This window comes from Bison bison, unplaced genomic scaffold (assembly GCF_000754665.1).
Source record: "Bison bison bison isolate TAMUID 2011002044 unplaced genomic scaffold, Bison_UMD1.0 scf7180017864143, whole genome shotgun sequence".
Classification (NCBI taxonomy): domain Eukaryota; kingdom Metazoa; phylum Chordata; class Mammalia; order Artiodactyla; family Bovidae; genus Bison; species Bison bison.
This window is the reverse complement of record NW_011494715.1, coordinates 9,097,491-9,116,746: the sequence shown is the minus strand read 5'-3', so window position 1 is coordinate 9,116,746 and position 19,256 is coordinate 9,097,491. Positions and strand designations below refer to the sequence as shown.

Below are 19,256 nucleotides of genomic sequence, written 5' to 3'. Positions count from 1 at the left end.
CAACGAAACCATTAAAAACAACTTTTTTTCCTGCCAAGTACTTGTTAATTACACCCACACTTTTGTGTTCACAAAAAATGCAGGTGCAAAATCATTGTTGCATGGTTTATTGATATTAAAGTTATATTAATCAATTTATAATTTTCATAACACTATTCTACCTCAAATTATTTAAATAAAACTAATAGTATGCACTTAACTGACCAACAGTTTGGAAAAATTCCAATGAATTTGGACTCATTTTAACAAAGAGCTCTCGTTAGCCAAATACTGGAAAGAAATATTCATTTGCTTATTTGTGTGACTTAAAATTTCACCACGATTACTCTGAATAAACTACTTGGCTTTTTACTGCAACTGAATTTTCATCCCCACAGATACAGTCATGGTATTTCTGTTACATTTCTACAAAATTCATTAATTCAGGAAGTTATAGAGTCTAAATTTTGAATGAAATATGAATAAAAATATTATTACTATAGCAAACGCTTTTTTATCTATTTGTCATTACAGTAGACTGCATCTGAGAAGATAGTAGACACTAACAATATCACTGGTATTCTAAATTAATACAAAGTCAACAGAATTTTCATAAACTTTAGTTAAGTTTAAGAAACAGGAGTGTCAAGATTATGTTTACAAATGTATTCAAGCATCTATTCTGCAAATTTTCTAAGTGATTTCAAACTCCCAATAAGCAAGCGTTAGCTGCTTTCTAGTAACTGTTATTTTAAAAGTAAACTCTGATGGAGTAAATTTCTACCTGGAGCGTTCTGAAGTAAGAAAGACTGCCATCAATAAGCAAAAAATAAGAGAGTCCATGGGATCGCAGAGTCGGACACGACTTAGCAACTAAACAACAACGATAACAGAGATCCTTCCCAAGTCACTCGCTTGGAAGTTCTGTAATCACCTTGCCCAGGAATAACAGTAACATTGGTAAGAGTGACCACTTTAATTACCATAACTTTAAGTCATAGTTAATCTTGCAAAGTACCTCAGAAGACAGAGCTGAGTTTTGTTATAAACCCTCGTAGTTATATACCAGAGGTATTCTTATTCCTCTTTGACAGAACAGGAAACTGAGGCTCAGAAAATTGGTACCAAAGGGCAATTCCTGACATGCTTAGTCGCTCAGACATGTCTGACTCTGTGACCCCATGGACTGTGGCCCACCAGGCTCCCCTGTCCTTGGGATTTTCCAGGCAAGAACACTGGAGGGGGTTTCCATTCCCTTCTCCAGAGGATCTTCCTGATCCAGGGATCAAACACAGGTCTCCTGAACTGCAGATGGATTCTCTACCATCTGAGTCACCAGGGAAGCCTGACCCCTAGGAACAGGCAATTTGTGAATTCAATTTGGGGCACTCTCTGAATATAGCTTTGCAAATATAAAATGTGCAAGGCAAGTGCTGATCTGGGCTCTCTAAAAAAATAATCAGCGCCTGCCACGTTTTCTCTGTATGTCAGTTACAAGAGCATTCGGAGTTAGTGGACTTCGGAGGGAGAAGCCTGGGGCGTGTCTGTGTGACCTTGGTTAATGACTTCACCTCTTTGCAGCTCAATTTCCCAGTCTGCAAAGAGGCTCCTCTGAATCAGCCAGCACGTCTCAGACTTTATCAATAACACTTCCCTGGAGACGGATTATGGCGGACACGGAGCATCTAAAGGAGCCGCCGACTGTAAATGTGTCATGAAGACACAGTTCCGGCTGCGACAGAGGGCATTTTTCTCACTAACAATTGACTGTGGATCCATAGAAGGGGTCAGCACGATCCCACCTCTGCGGTGTTCATAATCAGGCCAGGTGACCCCCAGCCTCTTTGGCTGTGATATATCCTCACAGATCAAGTCAACAGGCTGGTGCGGAACTCTAGGAGTCAATCTATCCTGTTACAAGGCATTTGGGAACAAAGAAATGATTCCTCGCCTCCAAACTCATACTGCAAATCAATAGTGAGTTTCGTTGAAGTGTTTGTGAACATTTTGGTCATTATTATTTATCATGATATATCCCAGGTTGAGTGTTGAGCTCAAAGAGTTGGCTCAAGTGTTTTAGTTAAAAAAAAAAAATTACAAATTTTAGGTAGGTTTACTCTTGATGAAAAATTCAGGAAGTCTGGATTCTATTAAAAACACTGGAAAGCATTCAATAAAAATTTAAAGTGGAAGAAAAGGAAGACAAAAACCCTCTGCACGTGTACACCATAAATACAGGCCCAGGAGTACGCGTCTAGAATCAAGCCCTAGCTATTGGACCTGATGCCAGATCTTTAGGTCTTTTAAGCTTCATTTTCCCATCTGCAAATGGGAGGTGATAGTACTTATATCACAGTGTGCTGGGAAAATTAAATGATCTGACCCATCATCCAGAGAAAAGTAACACAGAAACACAGCGGGTTTCTCAGAGCTTCCAGCTGATATGATTCATGTCGATCCAGGCCTGTTAGTCACCGAAACATCTTGAGAAACACACAGAAATGCTAACCGAGGTCTAGGTGAAATAAAAGGTTATTTTTACTTCTTCCTTTATACACTTTTCTAACTTCAAAAGTTTTACATCAAGATGTCTTATGTTTCGTTATATGGGGGAAAAAACAGTTTAAGAAAAGAGAAGAGAGGACTTTCTTTACATACCGCTCTGCTCTCTCTCAACTCCGGTGGCCAGCAAGTCAGGCTCTCCGAGGCTGATGTCATTGACCCGCGTCCCCACACACTCCATCTGGAGGACTTTGCACCACTCGTCAGCCTCAAGATCTGCGGAGACGCCAGAGATGAGCGCGGCTGCCCGGCGCCTGCCAGGGAGCACAGAGCCACGCCCCCCGCCCCGCCAACACACCTGACTCGCAAGCGAAGGTCTTGGAGGTGTCATCACCGAAGTAAATCCCGATGGCGTGCTTCTTGGTGCTTTTTGGCAGCCGAGCTACGCTCTTCACGTTGTTGAGTTCTGTAACCTGAAAAATGAACCACAGTGAGCTAGAGCACAGAAAGAAAGCTCCCACTGACACCAAGCAGAAGGGAGCAGGCCCGTCCCAGGGGAACACAAAGGGGACTTGCCAGAAGAAGAGCGTGTCCGGCGATTATTTCAGTGTTGCCCTCAGAGCCCTAGCAAGGAGGTTAACACATTGCCTCCCCTTGTCAGATTTCTCTGAAGCTAACAGGCGCCACAGCCTCAGAGCTTCACAGACGTAGGCGCTTGCTTCATACATATACCTTTTCAATAGGAGTGTGACTGTTTCACAGAGTGAATAAATTGTGTGTATACATTTAACCCCTCCCTCAGGAGTCTCCCCCCACCCCTGACTGCACCTCCCAGGCCGCCCAGGGCGCCCACCTGGGCTCCCGGTGCTACCCAGCAGGTGCCCGCTAGCGCGATGGATGAAGCACAAGCTGGAATCAAGATTGCCGGGAGAAATATCAATAACCTCAGATATGCAGATGACACCACTCTTAGGCAGAAAGTGAAGAAGAACTAAAGAGCCTCTTAATGAAAGTGAAAAGAGGAGAGTGAAAAAGTTGGCTTAAAACTCAACATTCAAACAACTAAGATCATGGCATCTGGTCCCATCATTTCATGGCAAATAGGTGGGGAAACAGTGGAAACAGTGAGAGACTTTATTTTGGGGGGCTCCAAAATCACTACAGATGGTGACTGCAGCCATGAAATTAAAAGACACTTGCTCCTTAGGAGAAAAGTTACGACCAACCTAGACAGCATATTAAAAAGCAGAGACATTCCTTTGCCGACAAAGGTCCATCTAGTCAAAGCTATGGTTTATCCAGCAGTCATGTATGGGTGTGAGATTTGGACCATAAATAAGGCTGAGTGCCGAAGAATTGATGCTTCTGAACTGTGGTGTTGGAGAAGACTCTCGAGAGTCCCTTGGACTGAATGGAGATCCAACCAGTCCATCCTAAAGGAAATCAGTCCTGAATATTCATTGGAAGGACTAAAGCTGAAGCTGAAGCTCTAATACTTTGGCCACCTGATGCAAAGAACTGACTCATTTGAAAAGACCCTGATGCTGGGAAAGATCCTCCTGAAGGCAGGAGAAGGGGACGACAGAGGCTGAGATGTTGGGTGGCAACACCGACTTGATGGACGTGAGTTTGAGCTCCGGGGGTTGGAGGTGAGCAGGGAGGCCTGGCGTGCTGCAGTCCACGGGGCTGCAAAGAGTCGGACACGACTGAGCGACTGAACTGAACTGAAACTTCACAGTGCTGTCTTTGTGTAGAGATTCACAAATAAAATGTAAAAAGTTCTTCAAAGTCTAACAACATCGAGAAGTGTATGCTCAGTCATGTCTGACTCTTTGCAATCCCGTAGACTGTAGCCCACCAGGCTCCTCTGTCCATGGGATTCTTCTGGCACGAATACTGGAGTGCGTTGCAATTTTCTCCTCCAGGAGATCTTCCTAATCCAGGTATCAAACCAGCATCTCCTGCATTGGTGGGCAGATTCTTTACCACTGAACCACCTGAGAAGACCGAACACCAAGGAGAACCACTTACACACAATTGCAGGAGAACCACATTCCTTCTCAGGAATCTTCCTTGCATCCCTTCATCCATCAAAATATCTGTCTGTTTACTCTTCACTTACTCATTCATTCATTCATTTATTTTTAAAATTTGCTTGGTATCAAGTAGTGTTCTATTAACTAGGGATAAGATATGGAAACTCTGTGCATTGTTAGTGAGAATGAAAAATGATGCAGCTGCTATAAAAATAAATATGAAGGTTCTTCAAAAAATTAAAACAGAAGTACCATGTGGTCCAACAGTCCCACCTTGGGGACGTACATTCAAGGAGATGAAAACAGTGCCCTGAGGTGGGCATTTACACTCCTGTTTTACTGCAGTTTTATTTACAACAGTTGAGATACAGAAACAACCTGTCCACTGGTGGATGAATAAAGAAACCGCGGTACATGCCTACAGTGGGGTATTATTCAGCCTTAAAAATATTACTTTCTTCCCCTTGTACTTCTTCTTAAATGCTATCTGCTGTTCATGGCAAGCAATACTAGTTTCTATTGATGGTAGTAAGAAAACGTTCTGTTACAGTGAATTTATTTAAACAAAGAAGTGATCTGATTTCAAGCAAAATATTAAGTAAAAGGGAGTAAAGTTGATACTATTACCAAGTACAAGCTCGTGCTTCTAGTCTCGTGACAGGCCAGCGAATCGGAGACTAGGTGTTGAGGCAAGGAGAGAGCTGGCTGACCGAGAAGCTGGCAGACTAATGTCTCAAAACAGCCATCTTATCGGGGTCTGGATGCCAGGTTCTTTTGTAGCTCTGAGATGGGAGAGGTAGGGAGCAGAGTTAAAAGGCCATTCATCTTGCAAACACCTCCTAGAACGGCAAGCCTCAGGCAGAGGATGTGCTAATTTCTTTCTTCCTGCCATCCACAAGTGGGCAGGGTTCTGAACAAAGGCATTTGAGTTTGATGGTCAGACAGAGGCACAGAATTCTGTGAGACAGGCCATTATGTATGATTTTAATAACAAAAGCAACGAAAAGCAAGTCAAAGTCCAACATGGACTCAGAAGCGGCTTGTCCCTGCAACAACACTACGACAGTTCAGTCAGTTCAGTCGCTCAGTTGCATCCGACTCTTTGCGACCCTACAGGCTGCAGCACACCAGGCCTCCCTGTCCATCACCAGCTCCTGGAGTTTACTCAAACTCATGTCCATTGAGTCGGTGCTGCCATCCAACATCACAACAAACAGTTATGAATAAATGAAAAAGAATAAAAATTAGGAAAAACACCATTAATCTATGACTCCTAACCTAACACCACTGTTATGAACTGACTTGCATTTAATTTTTCACGAATTTGAGAGTCCAGGTGATAACCAAGCGTCCTAAAGGTCGACAGTCAGCTGGAAGAACTCTCCTTTGCTTGGCAGGAGCATGACAATGGATATCAACAGAACCTTGGCGAAGATCTGGTGCCCACTTCCCATCCCAAAGGTCATGCACCTGAGCAGGACCATTTGTTTCCTTTTCTCCTGTTTTGTCCATTTCACAACCGCACATCCTAAGTGAAGAAGACAACAAAACATTTCAAACGCCATGACCAGATCTGAAATACAAGTGAGAATTATGACTTAAAAGGCAAAAGAACAGTTTCCAAGAGACAGTCAATACGAGACCCAGTTACAAATGTCCATTACTAACAGAGGGTCTTGGTACTGAGCAGGACAGTAACAGAAGTCACATTTTGTGACTAAAACGGCACATAGAGTCTAAGTACTTTTACCTACCCTGTAATCGAATCTTCATGCGAACGCAACAAGTGACCAAGGTAGACAATGGAATTACTTCTGTTTCTTTCTGGACTGCCACCTGTCTGATGACTCTTTCCAGTTAATCTGTGACCTCTCAATCTCTAAACTTCCTTTTCCTTTTCTGGGTGTATTTACGCTTTCTGACTCCAGAGATTTCTCTCTCGAAATGGAGCTAAAATCTAATCCATTTTGGCCAAAATGGAGCCAAAGAAGACATTAGAAAGAAGACAAAGAAACATGTGTACAGCTTACTGAAAATGTCAATATGAGGACCTTTTAAATGCTTGATTTTCTTTAGAAATTGGCTGTTTACTTTCAAAGCTCAGGTTAGCTTCAGGCTTAATTTGATAGTCAATCCTTGGACTCATTCAGAACTCATGGAAGATCATGGTTCCTTGAAAATTCCTCTGGTAAGAGAAATGAACCCTGAATCGGAGCTTTCCTGACACATAAAGTACGTTCACGAACACAGAGGATGGGAAGGTTGAGTGCGGGTAAGACTTGGCAAAAATGATTCTCTTTAGAATCTGGAGGGATTTAAAATCAGACCAAAGGCAAACGCTGTACCTCACGGCAACTTTCATTTTCTTCTTTTATTTATCTTTATTTCCGGCTGCTCTAGGTCCCTGCTGCTGCGTGAGGGCGCTCAGTTGCAGAGCGCTGGCGTCTCGCTGCCGGGCACGGTCTCGAGGGCGCGTGGGCTCAGGAGTTGAGGTGCAGGGGCTTAGCCCTGCAGCAGGTGTCATCTTCCCGGACCAGGGATGGAACCCGTGTCCCCTGCATTGGCAGGTAGACTCCTTACCACTGGACCACCTGGGGAATTCCTAACCTTCATACAGATTGACTTACTTGCTCAAAATTCATCCACCCACTCTTTGCCCCCACGACTTCTTCCTGAATGGTTTGGATTTGGTCATGCAACTTGCTTTAGCTCATAGAATGTGAGCTGATATGTGCAAGTAAACACTTTAAAAGTATGCGTAAGTCATTTCTTCTCTCCTTGAGTTCATTTCCCTCCTTACTCCTGGATGTACAGACAGATGGACTGCAACTGAATCAAATTAATCCAGCTATGCTCAACACACCCACAGACCCACCACACAACCCAGACCCCTCAAACAATAAGGGCAGAAGACAAGGATGAATTGCTATAAGCTGCTAAGATTTTGGAATTGTTGCCAAAGCAAAAGTTGGCTAATATGCTCTCTGTTTGATTTCCTTCTGGCCAAGAATTCTCATAGAGTTTTTCTCTCAAACCCCACTGTATTCCTATATTACTTCTAGCACAAAAGGGATGAGATTTCCTAGTCAAATACATAATAAGCCACTAGAACACTGGTTAGCAATTTTAATTTAGTGGTTGAATCACTTGGTTTTTAAAGTTTTTTTTCAAAGGAAATCTTACAGTGTCACCATCATATAAAAGTAGAACTAGTCTAATTAAATGAGGAAATGAATCTCACCCTACTCACCAGTTATAAATCCACTTCTCAAGGAGGTCCGCTTACTTCAATCAACTGCAGAACGCTGAATGGCTACAGCGTACTACTGAATTCTCACAATGGTATAACACCCTTGGTACTATTATTAAACTCATTATATGAGGATGAGTAGTGAGAGAGAGAGAGCGGTAACTTAATGATGATTTCTCAGGCAGATGGAAGGATAGAGCAACATTCAAATCTAGACCTTCTGGCTTCTACAAATGTATGCTTTTTTCTAGCAGTACACTCCACCATGTGTGTTCCTTAAAAAACATTAAAAGTAAATGAATAAATAAGCTACTGGCTGGATAAATGAGCAAATGAGTAAAACTATAGATGCAAACAGTTCTGGAAACATTTAAAGATATTTCTGCAAGTTATAAACCGTATCTTGAAAGAAAGAAAAAAAAAGAAATGTAAATCTTAATTCCTATGTAAAAATAAAGTACTTGTCAACTCAAAAGAAGACAGTCTGAGCTAAACTCATCTTTCGTATTCAGACTTTAAAATGCTGAAGAAAACTCGGCTTTTCAAAAACCACTGGCTTTTACGTGTGTACATGTGGCACCACGGTCTGTATTCCAAACTACAGCTCTAGTGAAAGCCAGCTTGGAACAAGCACAGGAACCTAAATATGAGGCCCCACGGATCCAGCACAAACAGTAAAAGACAGAAATCTCGAGACCACAGTCCAGTGAACCTCGACACGTGTACACAGCTGGGGGACGCCACTCAGACTGACACACACAGCTCTCAGTTAACACCGTCCCTTCCCGGATCAGTGCCGACCCCGGATATAACCACCACTCTCACCTCCATCACCACTGGGTGGTTCTTCCTTCTAGAAAACTTTTTATTAACATGTAAACCGAACTATATCACACGTGTTTTTCTATGTTTGGATTCTTACATCTGGTGTCACATCTATGAGATGCATCCACGCTGGGCAATACTTTGGCATTATGTGAACACCTGTTTCCCAATTACCTTTGAGAGACTTGTCTTAGCACCCACTGAAGACTCTCATCTGCATCAAAATGCTGTTCTTTTTAGGCCAACTGGTTTGTCAACCTAAGCCCATATATTTGTGATTGTCAGAGTCAAGATAAATATTGACACAGGATGCCTGAACTGTTCCCACAAGGAAAGCCAGGTCAACAGTATTACTAGAAGCACTGATTATTTTTTTATTTTAAAAACGTGGACTATGGCATTTAATAAGGGGAGCGTGTTCAACTATCGAGAACTTACTGCATGTGTAGTTGACAGAAGCACCCACCATACACCCTTTGAACATTTGGACATCCTCCTCCTCCATCTCTGGCTTCCCAAGTGGCGCAGGTGGTGAAGAGCCTGCTTGCCAACGCAGGAGATGCAAGAGACTTGGGTTCAATCCCAGGGTTGGGAAGATTCCCTGGAGGAGGACATGGCAACATGCTCCAGTATTCTTGCCTGAGAAACCCCACAGACAGCAGAGCCTGGTGGGCTACAGTCCTGGGCCACACAGAGCAGGACATGACTGACAGGTACACGTCCTCTGTGTTTGGTTTGGATCCGTCAGCACGTGAGCTGGTGTGCATGCCTGGGGCGCTTACTCAAGAAGGGAACCAAGCCATTTGGGCTTGACACCACCCTCCGTCTCTTTGCAGGCATTGCCGCAGGACAGTCAGCTGGCTGTTATCACAGAAGCAGGTTCTACCTGTAGTCGCTGAGGATCTGAAGAAAACCACTCGCGGGTGAATATGGTGGCCTGTTTAGGTGACACTTCCAGAGCCTGTTGAGAAGGGATCCTTTGAGTCTTAGCCTTTCGGGGGCACATGCAGACCATCTGAGGAGGGTCCTTCAATCCCCCATGCCCCGCAGTGAAGCGTCCTTCCTTCAGCAGACTCCAGGCAGATGCTGAAGGCAGCCCAGCCTGCCTTTCCTGCACCAACGCAGAAAATGACAGAAGGCTACCTTGGTGGTGTGCTTTCTGGCTCTAGCGTGTGATTCCTTTGGACGGCGCTGCCTGAAAATCAGTCTGAACCAACTTTGATTCCCTTTCCTCAAGATACAGTCCAACCACGCATACTCCTCCCACACACTCTGTGCTGCTCTAAGAGAAATGGATTTCTTCCCAGTAGCCGGAAGAAATGAAAAGCTGCACACTGAAGTCTCCACCCAGCTTCTGCTTATCTGGTGGACAGTTCTTTGGAACATTCAGAATATTCCTCCAAATATTGCCCTGAAGACACCGCCTGCTGCGATGCTTGCTGCGTGCGTGCATGCTAAGTCACTTGAGTCGTCTCCAACTCTTTGTGACCCCAAAGACCCACCAGGCTCCTCTGTCCATGGGATTCTCCAGGCAAGAATACTGGAGTGGGTTGCCATGCCTTCCTCCAGCGGATCTTCCTGACCCAGGGATCGAACCCGCGTCTTTCACGTTTCCTGCACCAGCAGGCGGGTCTTCACCACTAGCGCCTGGGAAGCCCAGTGTGGTGCTGGAGGGCCTTATGTGAAGAGACGCCACTCTGCTGAAACACAGGCAGTCACACTTTACTCTCCCTTTTCCGGGAAGTCCAACTGAACTCCCTCTCGCTTCTGTGGTCTTTTCAGCCCCACCAAACAAGAGCACCTGGGTTTATTCTTCCTTTGCTTGGAAACACTCTTCCTCTGGAGGAGGAAGTCTCAATCTGCCCCATCATCAGTGACTCAAACATCATCTCATCCAGGCGACGCTGTTTAGAACTGAAACAGGGGGACTTCCTGGCGGTCCGGTGGTGAAGACTGCGTGCCTCCAATGCAGGGGGCGCAGCCTGGATCTCCGGTCAGGAAACTAAGATCCCACACGCTGACAGGCCAGTAAAATAGAGTAAAATAAAAACAAAACTGCGACACCCTCAGTCCACATGCCTATCTCTTTGCCTGGCGTGCATCCTTGCTTAGCGCTGATCAGTCACGCCAACACCCTACATACCTTACTTACACATTTTCTTTATGTTACGTAGAAGCAGAAGCAGGGTGTCGCCTGCTCTGTTCTCTGCTCTCTCCAGCACCAAGCTCAGTGCCTCACACGTGTAAGCCCTCAACAAGAGCATGGTAAATGAAAGCCCCCCTCCCCACCCATCTTCATCATAAAGGAAAGGAGACTGTGAATTTGAGCAAACTCCAGGAGACAGCGGAGGACAGAGGAGCCTGGCGTCCATGGGGTGGCAAACAGTCACACACAACTTAGTGGCTGAACAAGAACAAAATTCACTTATTCGGCTGCACCGGGCCTTTAGCTGGGGCATGTGGGACCTCGTTGCTGAACAAGAACAAAATTCACTTATTCGGCTGCACCAGGTCTTTAGCTGGGGCATGTGGGACCTCGTCCCCCGACCGGGACCAAAGCCGGACGCCCTGCGTTGGGAGCGCAGTCTCAGCCGCTGGGCCACCGGGGAAGGGAAGGGAAGGCCCCCACGCAGGCAGACCTTTAATTATATGCCAGATTTGGGGTTCTAAGCACTTCATATCGATTATGGTATTTACTTTTTCACATTTCTGACTGTGAAATCCCTGTTTACACAGAACAGGACTATCAGAGGTGAATTTGTTCACTCAGCTTGCAAACAGCAGAGCTGGGATTCAACCATGGATAATCTGGCATGACACTTCAGTAAACCACCAAATGCCACCAAATGACTCTCCAGAAAGGAATCAGCGAGGCCATCATTCCTGAGGGAGGCACTGTCATCCTAAAGTGGGTTGACAAGGGTGAGCGAGGGTTTATGAGGCAAAGAAAGGAGAGAGGGATTTCCAGACCAAAGCTTCCCCACACAATCTCGAAACTGCAGTTTGGCAGGATAGGAGTACGGGGAGAAGAGGTGGTGAGGAGTGAGGCAGTGACAGGAAGACACAGTGCGAAGCGAGAGCGGCTGGGCTGGGGCTAAAAGGCTAGAAGTGAGCAGCTGGCAGGAGTCACTGGGCCTCGTGAAGTCGCAGAGTGCAGACGAGGAGGTTTTACGCAGGTAAGTGGGGGGTCGCATCTGCAGGCTGCAGGCAGTGGTTCTCCGTCCAGGGGAGAGCTTAAGATCTTGCACTCGCCTCATCCTTCCCAGGGAAAAGATGTCACAAAGTCCGGGGCTATTTTTGGTTGCCAAAACTGGGGGGTGCTCCTGGCATCTAGGGGGTAGAAGTCAGGAGACGCTGCTAAACATCGTGCAAAGAACAGGCCGGCTCCACACCAAAAATGCTAACAGCGCAGAGGGTGGAAAAACCGCGTTAGAGGAAAAGTGGAGAATGGACACGGCTGATGCATCACGCAGCCTGAGTGTGCTGTTCACACAGGACTAATGAGGATGGCGTCCTCTGGGGCTGAGCATCTCGCCGCTGGCTGGGCCACACGTGGCCTCAACCGTGGGGAACGGTGGGAACACGACCGGGGGTGGAAACAAGGCCCAGAGAGGTCAGCAGACAGCCAGGCAGTGAGCAGATAGGACTTAGCTCAGATTAGTGTGGGGTGGGGGATGGAAAATAGGGGGCGCTAAAGAGCTGCTTAATTCCTCCGCAGTTCTCCTTTGCTAACTCTCTGAGCATCAAAACCCAGCACTGTGACTCCCTCAAAGGAAAGAGCGATATTCAGCACACTCCTAAATCTCTGATAAATCTTTAAGTATCCCATCCAGTTAGGAATTCAAAAAAAAAAAAAGAACTGGCAAATTAATTTGGCTGTTTAAAGCCATATTCCAGATGTCTTATTCGTCATAAATGATAGTATTCATTGAAATAAATGTTTAACAGCCAGCAATTAACAAAGTGGCCATACTTTAAAAGTTTAACTTGCTGCTGATATAGGTTTGCATTAACAACTTGGAAAACAATTACAAATTACACAATTCAATTTTCCAAACGGGTTATTTTGTAACTAGACAGAGAAACTGCTGAAATTTCTTCTGGTGCTTCAAGGGAAGATTAATACAATCGGATTTTTTAAAAGTACACTCCCTTGAGGAGCTGGTATATTCCTGTCAGAATTATGCAATTAGTCAACGTTGTGTGGGAATATTAAATACGTTGCTGGTATGCTGCAAAGTCAAGAGCCATTTAGGAAAACAAGGATTTGATTTCCAATTTTTCCCCTTCTTTTGCTGATGTTAATTTACAGATGATGATTTATTTATGTTTACAGAGTGAAATGGAGACTGCTACCTAAAAGGCAATTTTTCTGCCTTGCTTTTGTAAGCTGTATCCTAATTATTTTTCCCCTTGTGGCACTGAATGAATTCAGTGAGCAATTCACTTTGTATATGCAAATTGCAAAGCTCTGCAGAAGCTTCAAATTATTTCACTCTAAAAAAATAAATAAATAAAGCCATTATCCTATGGAAAATGAACAGGCATAAATCCCTTTAACTTCTGTAGGTTGCCTTTGAAATTAAGTCATGTAAAAGCAATACATTTCTGGATCTATAATGTCTTCTCAAGTACAGGATTAATAAAACAATCCATTACATGATTATTATTGTTATTACATTATTATCAGTTGAACTTTTCAGAGCACTCTAAAAAGCTCTAATAAATATTCCCATTAAAATTTTCCTAAGCACTTCTTATAATGTGTTTCAAACATTTTAAGTGTTTCGTATTGTCTTTCCTAAAAAAAAAAAAAGTACCAATGGTTTTAAAGCAGTGCCAGTATGCAAGGACAGATAAAGAAGGAGACACATTCCCAGTTCTAATCAAAAGTTGTCAGCATAAAACATTTCTATCCACTAATCTCCCCTCAGGACCTGGAACACAGCAGTTTAAGCAAACATTTTACAAAAGATTCCTTAAGAAAGAACCATCCTAGACAGTTAAATCCCAGCCCCAAGAGATGGTTTCATTCTTTCCAAATATATACGCATGCCCTTGGTCACTTAAAATAAATTGGACTAGAGCCTGTCTGAGGTATAAATTTGGACTGTCTGCCCTGAAGAGTGGAGCTTTATTTGTACATGTGAAATAACTGAAATAATCTGTCCACATCATCTTTCTTAAAAATAAAAAGCCACACACACACCAAAGAGTACTTACACTGAAAAGTCTGCATCTGAAATTTACAGACAGAATGGAGTCTGGGGTGAAGGACACTTTCCTAAACTGGTCGTGGGTGTGGGATTTTGGATAATCTATCTGGAGACAATTTGGCAGTAGTTACAAAAATGTTAACAGCACAGGATATCTATCAGCTGACCATCCCGCGTCTAAGAGATTTCCTCCCAAGAAGATCTGCATGAGCATACAAAGATACATGCACAAGTTTTTCACCATAGTAGAATTTAAATTTATAAAATATTAGAAATTTTTTTGCCCATCAATTTGGGTATTTTTCAACAGGTTGTGGTGTATCAATATTAAAGAGTACTCTGGTTCTGTTAAATTAATGAGGTGTAGCCACTAATTATGGACTTGGAGTGGTAGTCAAAGCATGAGAGAAAGGGCATAACTAACGTGGCCATGTGTAGTGTCTCATAAACACAAATATTCTGAATGTGAAACAAGTCACTACTAAAAGTTATGTAAGGACTGACTACAGGCTCATCAAAATGTCCTGGAGAAATCTGTAACTATGGTCTCCTTAAACACAATATGCATAATATGCAATGAATTACTGAATTTTTGCGTTAAAAATGTGATCTATATATGTGTGAGAATTTGTTTCTATTTGTATACAGAGAAAAAAAGAGTCTGAAAAGTACACATGAATCCATTAGTATTTTTTCCGAAGAAGGCGGCAATGGCACCCCACTCCAGTGTTCTTGCCTGGAGAATCCCAGGGACGGGGGAGCCTGGTGGGCTGCCGTCTCTGGGGTCCCACAGAGTCGGACACGACTGAAGTGACGCAGCAGCAGCAGCAGCATTTTTTCCGAAGGACAGGGACTAGGGTCCACAATAGTATTTTTTTGTTTTTCATTTTACTCCATGCATTTCAGAACTGTTTACATTTGGTGCAAGAAACATGTACGATATTTACAATTTTAAAAAATAATGTGATAAGAAAAAGAAAAAAGAAATCTGCAAAAAGTTGTAAAATGAGGTAGATGGAGCATCACCCTTTGGTCAACAATATCCTGTACTTTCTCCCACACCCAAAAACCATTTGACTCATTTTTTACCGACTAAACAAAATCCATCGTTCTCTGACATCACCGACAGAGAGCTTCTGTGTGTACCTGGATTATAGTCAAGCGTTTCCACATAAACACAAATGCAAAATCATATAGACAAGTCCTCAGAATTCAAGTTTTTAAGAAATTCAAGTAAGAAATACATATGAATGGGGGGAGCAAAGGCATTTACATTCAGTGGACTTTGTCCCTGCTTGTTTTTGTCTTGTTCCTTTTCCTTGCGTGCATATGCTCATTTCTTAAGGACAAGACTAAGTCAAGCAAACTAACGGATCAGTGCCAGACTACACAGATGACACTCTGATAAGCCCTCAAAACTTGAGGCTTTTTCCCAAAATGCAAGGACCACTAATCAATTCAAATGATTACTCAAATAATTGTGGGACAGGAAAAAAAAAATTAAACCAGATGACCGTTTTACTGATTACAGGCCAGAGAGGGCAAGTCTACACAAGATTTAATGCAGAAGGGCTTGAATTTAATCCAGATTAAGTGGAATAATCACATATGAACCTAAGTAAACATGTACAGGACACAGAGGCTGAATACTACCAAATGACAATGAAAGAAGGTTTTAAAATTCAAATAAATGGAATGACCATGTTCATGAATGCAAAGATCTGATACAGAAAAGATGTCAAGTTCTCCCACAATTTGATTTATAGGCTTAATGTAATTATTCAGATTTCTAACGTGGGTTTTCTATAAGCACAGACAAATCTAAAATTTTATGGAGAAGCACTAACATAACTAAAACGACCTTTAAAAACAGAGTAACTGCAAGCATTCATTTCTACCCAATATTATTAGTATATATTTACAGTAATCAAAGAATGTGATACCGAGCTCAATGAAAAAGAACAGAAAACCCAGAAATAGACCTGTGCTAATACTCAAAACGGTTCTTGGTTAAATGTGCAAAAGCAGTTCGGTGGGAAAAGGACAGGTTGTTGTTTTTTTTTACAACAAAGGGTATTGGAATAATTGGACAACCATAGGCAAAAAGGAAAGAATCTCAAGCTCCATCTCACATCTCATACAAAAATTAAACTCAAGATGAACCATGAACTTAAATTTATAACTTAAATTATATACTATAAATTATAAATAATTTATACTATATTATATAGTATAATTATATAGTATAATATACTATATTATATATTCCAAATAATATATACTATTATAAGTAATTTATGCTATAAATTATATTTTAGTATATAAATTATACTAAATATATACTAATAATAACTTAAAATTATAAAATTTTAGAAAAAGAAAATGTTCAGGATCCAAGGCTGGGCAAACAATTCTTAGACTTGACACAAAAAGCATAATTCATATAAGTAAAAATTCAAACAGTGGACCACATGAGACTTAAAACCTTTGGTCTGCAAAAGATCCTGTTAAGAGGATGAAAAGATAAGCTATGGAAAGGGAGAAAATATTTGCAACCACATATCTGACAAAGGACTGCAATCTATACTATATTAAAAAATACTCAAAACTCACTCGTAAAAAAAGTTACTAAAAATTGGTAAAAGTACATAAAGAGATATTCATAGAAAAAGATACACAGCAATTAAAGTGCAGGAAAATACATTCAATATCGTTAGACATGAGGGAATGCAAATTAAAACTGCATGAGATGTGACTGTCGAATAACTAAATTCAGTGACACCACCAAAGGCTGATGAAGATGCAGGAACATGGGGCCGGCCGCTCTCTGCTGGTGGGAATGTGAAATCCACAGCTGCTCTGTAAGGAGGTGCGCAATGTCTTGTAGAAGTAAACGCACAGCCACCATATCCATAATAATAACAAACTAGAAACAACCAAGATGCTGTTCAGTGGGGAATGTAATCACCTGTAGTAATGCATACTGTGGAACACTGGTTAGGGACAGACAGGAGGGGACTATTAGGACACATACCACGGCAACCTGGAGAATCTCACAGGGATTACACTGTTCCCAGGAGCACTATTTACAACGGCCGAGACATGGAGCCACCCAAGCACCCTTCTTAACTGGATGAGAAGATGTGGTTTACACACAGTGGAGTGTTACTCAGCCATGAGAAAGAGTGAAAGATTGTCATTTGCAACAATGTGGATGAACCCCTGAGAGCTCAGCTGGTAAAGAATCCACCTGCAAGGTCGGAGACCTGGGTTTGATCCCTGGGATGGGAAGATTCCCTGGAGAAGAGAAAGGCTACCCACTCCAGTATTCTGGCCTAGAGAATTTCATGGACTGTATAGTCCATGGGGTTGCAAAGAGTCGGACACGACCGAGCGACTTTCACTCACTAGAGAATATCACGCTTAATGAATTGTCAGAGAAAGACAAATACTGTATGATATCACTTATATGTGGAATCTAAGAAATAATACAAATGAATGTTTATGCAAAATAGGAACAGACTCACAGATATAGAAAACAAATTTGTGGTTACCGAAGGGGAGAAGCCAGCAGGGAGGGGCAGGTCAGGGGTCTGCGATTAACAGGTACAAACTATCGACACCACATATGAAATAGATGAGCAAGAAGAGCACAGCAGTGACCTATGACAGAGGAGAACCTGCAGAAACACTGAATCGCTTTTTGGATCCCATCTATAGGTAATATCATCTGGTATCTGTCTGCCTCTGTCTGTCTGACTTCACGCAGTACGACAATCTCTAGGTCCATCCAGGTCACTGCAAGAGCGTCATTTCGTTCTCTTTTACGGCTGAGTGATATTTCACTGAGTATCTACACCGCATCTTCATTATCCATGCACCTGTCAGTGGACATCTGGGTTGCCTCCATGTCCTGGCTCTTGCATTAATGAACAGTGCTGCCATGAGCACTGGGGTGCATGTGTCCTTTCAAAGTACAGTTTTCTCTGGATATAAGCCCAGGAGGGAGACTGCTGGACCAAATGGGCCCTCTCTTTTCAGTTTTTTAACAAGCAGCCATACGGTTCCCCACAGTGGCTGTGCCGGTTTACATTCCCACCAACCATGCAAGAAGGCTCCCTCCTCTCCATACCCCTCCAGCATCTACTGTTTCTAGATCTTTTGATGATGGCCATTCTGACTTGTATGAGGTGCTAACTCATTGTTGATTTTTGATGATGGCCACTCTGACTTGTGTGAGGTGCTAACTCATTGCTGATTTTATTTGCATTTCTCTGATAATTAGCGACATTGATCATCTTTTCATACACTTATCGGCCCTCTGTATGTCTTCTTTGGAGAAATGTCTATCTAGATCTTCTGCCCATTTTTTGATGGGGTTGTCTATATTTTTTGATAGTGAGCTGCATGAGCTGCTTGTGTGTTTAAAAATTGGAGCTTAATCTCCCGTCGAGCACTTTGTTTACAAATATTTTTTCCCATTCTGTGGGCTGTCTTTTCATTTTGTTTATGGTTGTCTTTGCTGTGCAAAAGCTTTTATGTTTAATTAGGTCCCATTTGTTGACTTTTGTTTTTATTTTCATTATTCTAGGAGGTGGATCAAAAAAGATCTTGCTGGGATTTATGTCAGAGAGTGTTCTGCCTTTGTTTTCCTCTAAGAGTTTTATTAAAAACAGAAGCAGAGTGACAGATGTAGAAATAGATATAGTTACCAAGGGGGAGAAGAGGGTATAAGCTGAGAGACCAGAACTGACATACACGCCACTACATTTACATATAAGCAGATGACCAGCGAGAACCTGCTGCACAGCACGCGGAGCTCCACTCAATACTCTGTAATGGTCTATATGGGAACACAATCTAAAAAAGAGTGGATGTATGCACACGCATAAGTGATCCACTTTGCTGGTAGACAGAGAGCCTGGCAGGCTATAGAGTCCATGGGGTCACAAGAGCTGGACATGACTTAGTGACTAACCATGACCATCACATCTGAAACCAGCACAACACTCTAAATTGATACACTCCAATAACAACTGCTGCTGTTCACTCGCTAGGGGGTGTCCCACTCTCTGTGACCCCCATGCTGCAGCTGTCTGGGGAGGCCTTACAAATAGCTGTGAAAAGAAGAGAAGCGAAAAGCAAAGGAGAAAAGGAAAGATATAAGCATCTGAATGCAGAGTTCCAAAGAATAGCAAGGAGAGATAAGAAAGTCTTCTTCAGCGATCAATGCAAAGAAATAGAGGAAAACAACAGAATGGGAAAGACAAGGGACCTCTTCAAGAAAATTAGAGATACCAAAGGAACATTTCATGCAAAGATGGGCTGGATAAAGGACAGAAATGGTATGGACCTAACAGAAGCAGAAGATATTAAGAAGAGATGGCAAGAATACACAGAAGAACTGAACAAAAAAGATCTTCATGACCCAGATAATCACAGTGGCGT

General features: G+C 42.7%; 1 protein-coding gene across 1 annotated transcript in view; it reads right to left on the bottom strand.

The window, feature by feature from the left end:
- The window catches only part of DOK5 (docking protein 5), a 114,237-nt gene that overhangs the window by 58,177 nt on the left and 36,804 nt on the right, over window positions 1-19,256 (bottom strand). Inside the window, exons 6-7 of the mRNA XM_010840321.1 lie at window positions 2,840-2,954; window positions 2,638-2,757 (exon numbers count right to left, since the gene is read on the bottom strand). Of these exons, the coding sequence (XP_010838623.1) occupies window positions 2,638-2,757; window positions 2,840-2,954 (235 nt within the window). The remainder of the gene's footprint in view (window positions 1-2,637; window positions 2,758-2,839; window positions 2,955-19,256) is intronic.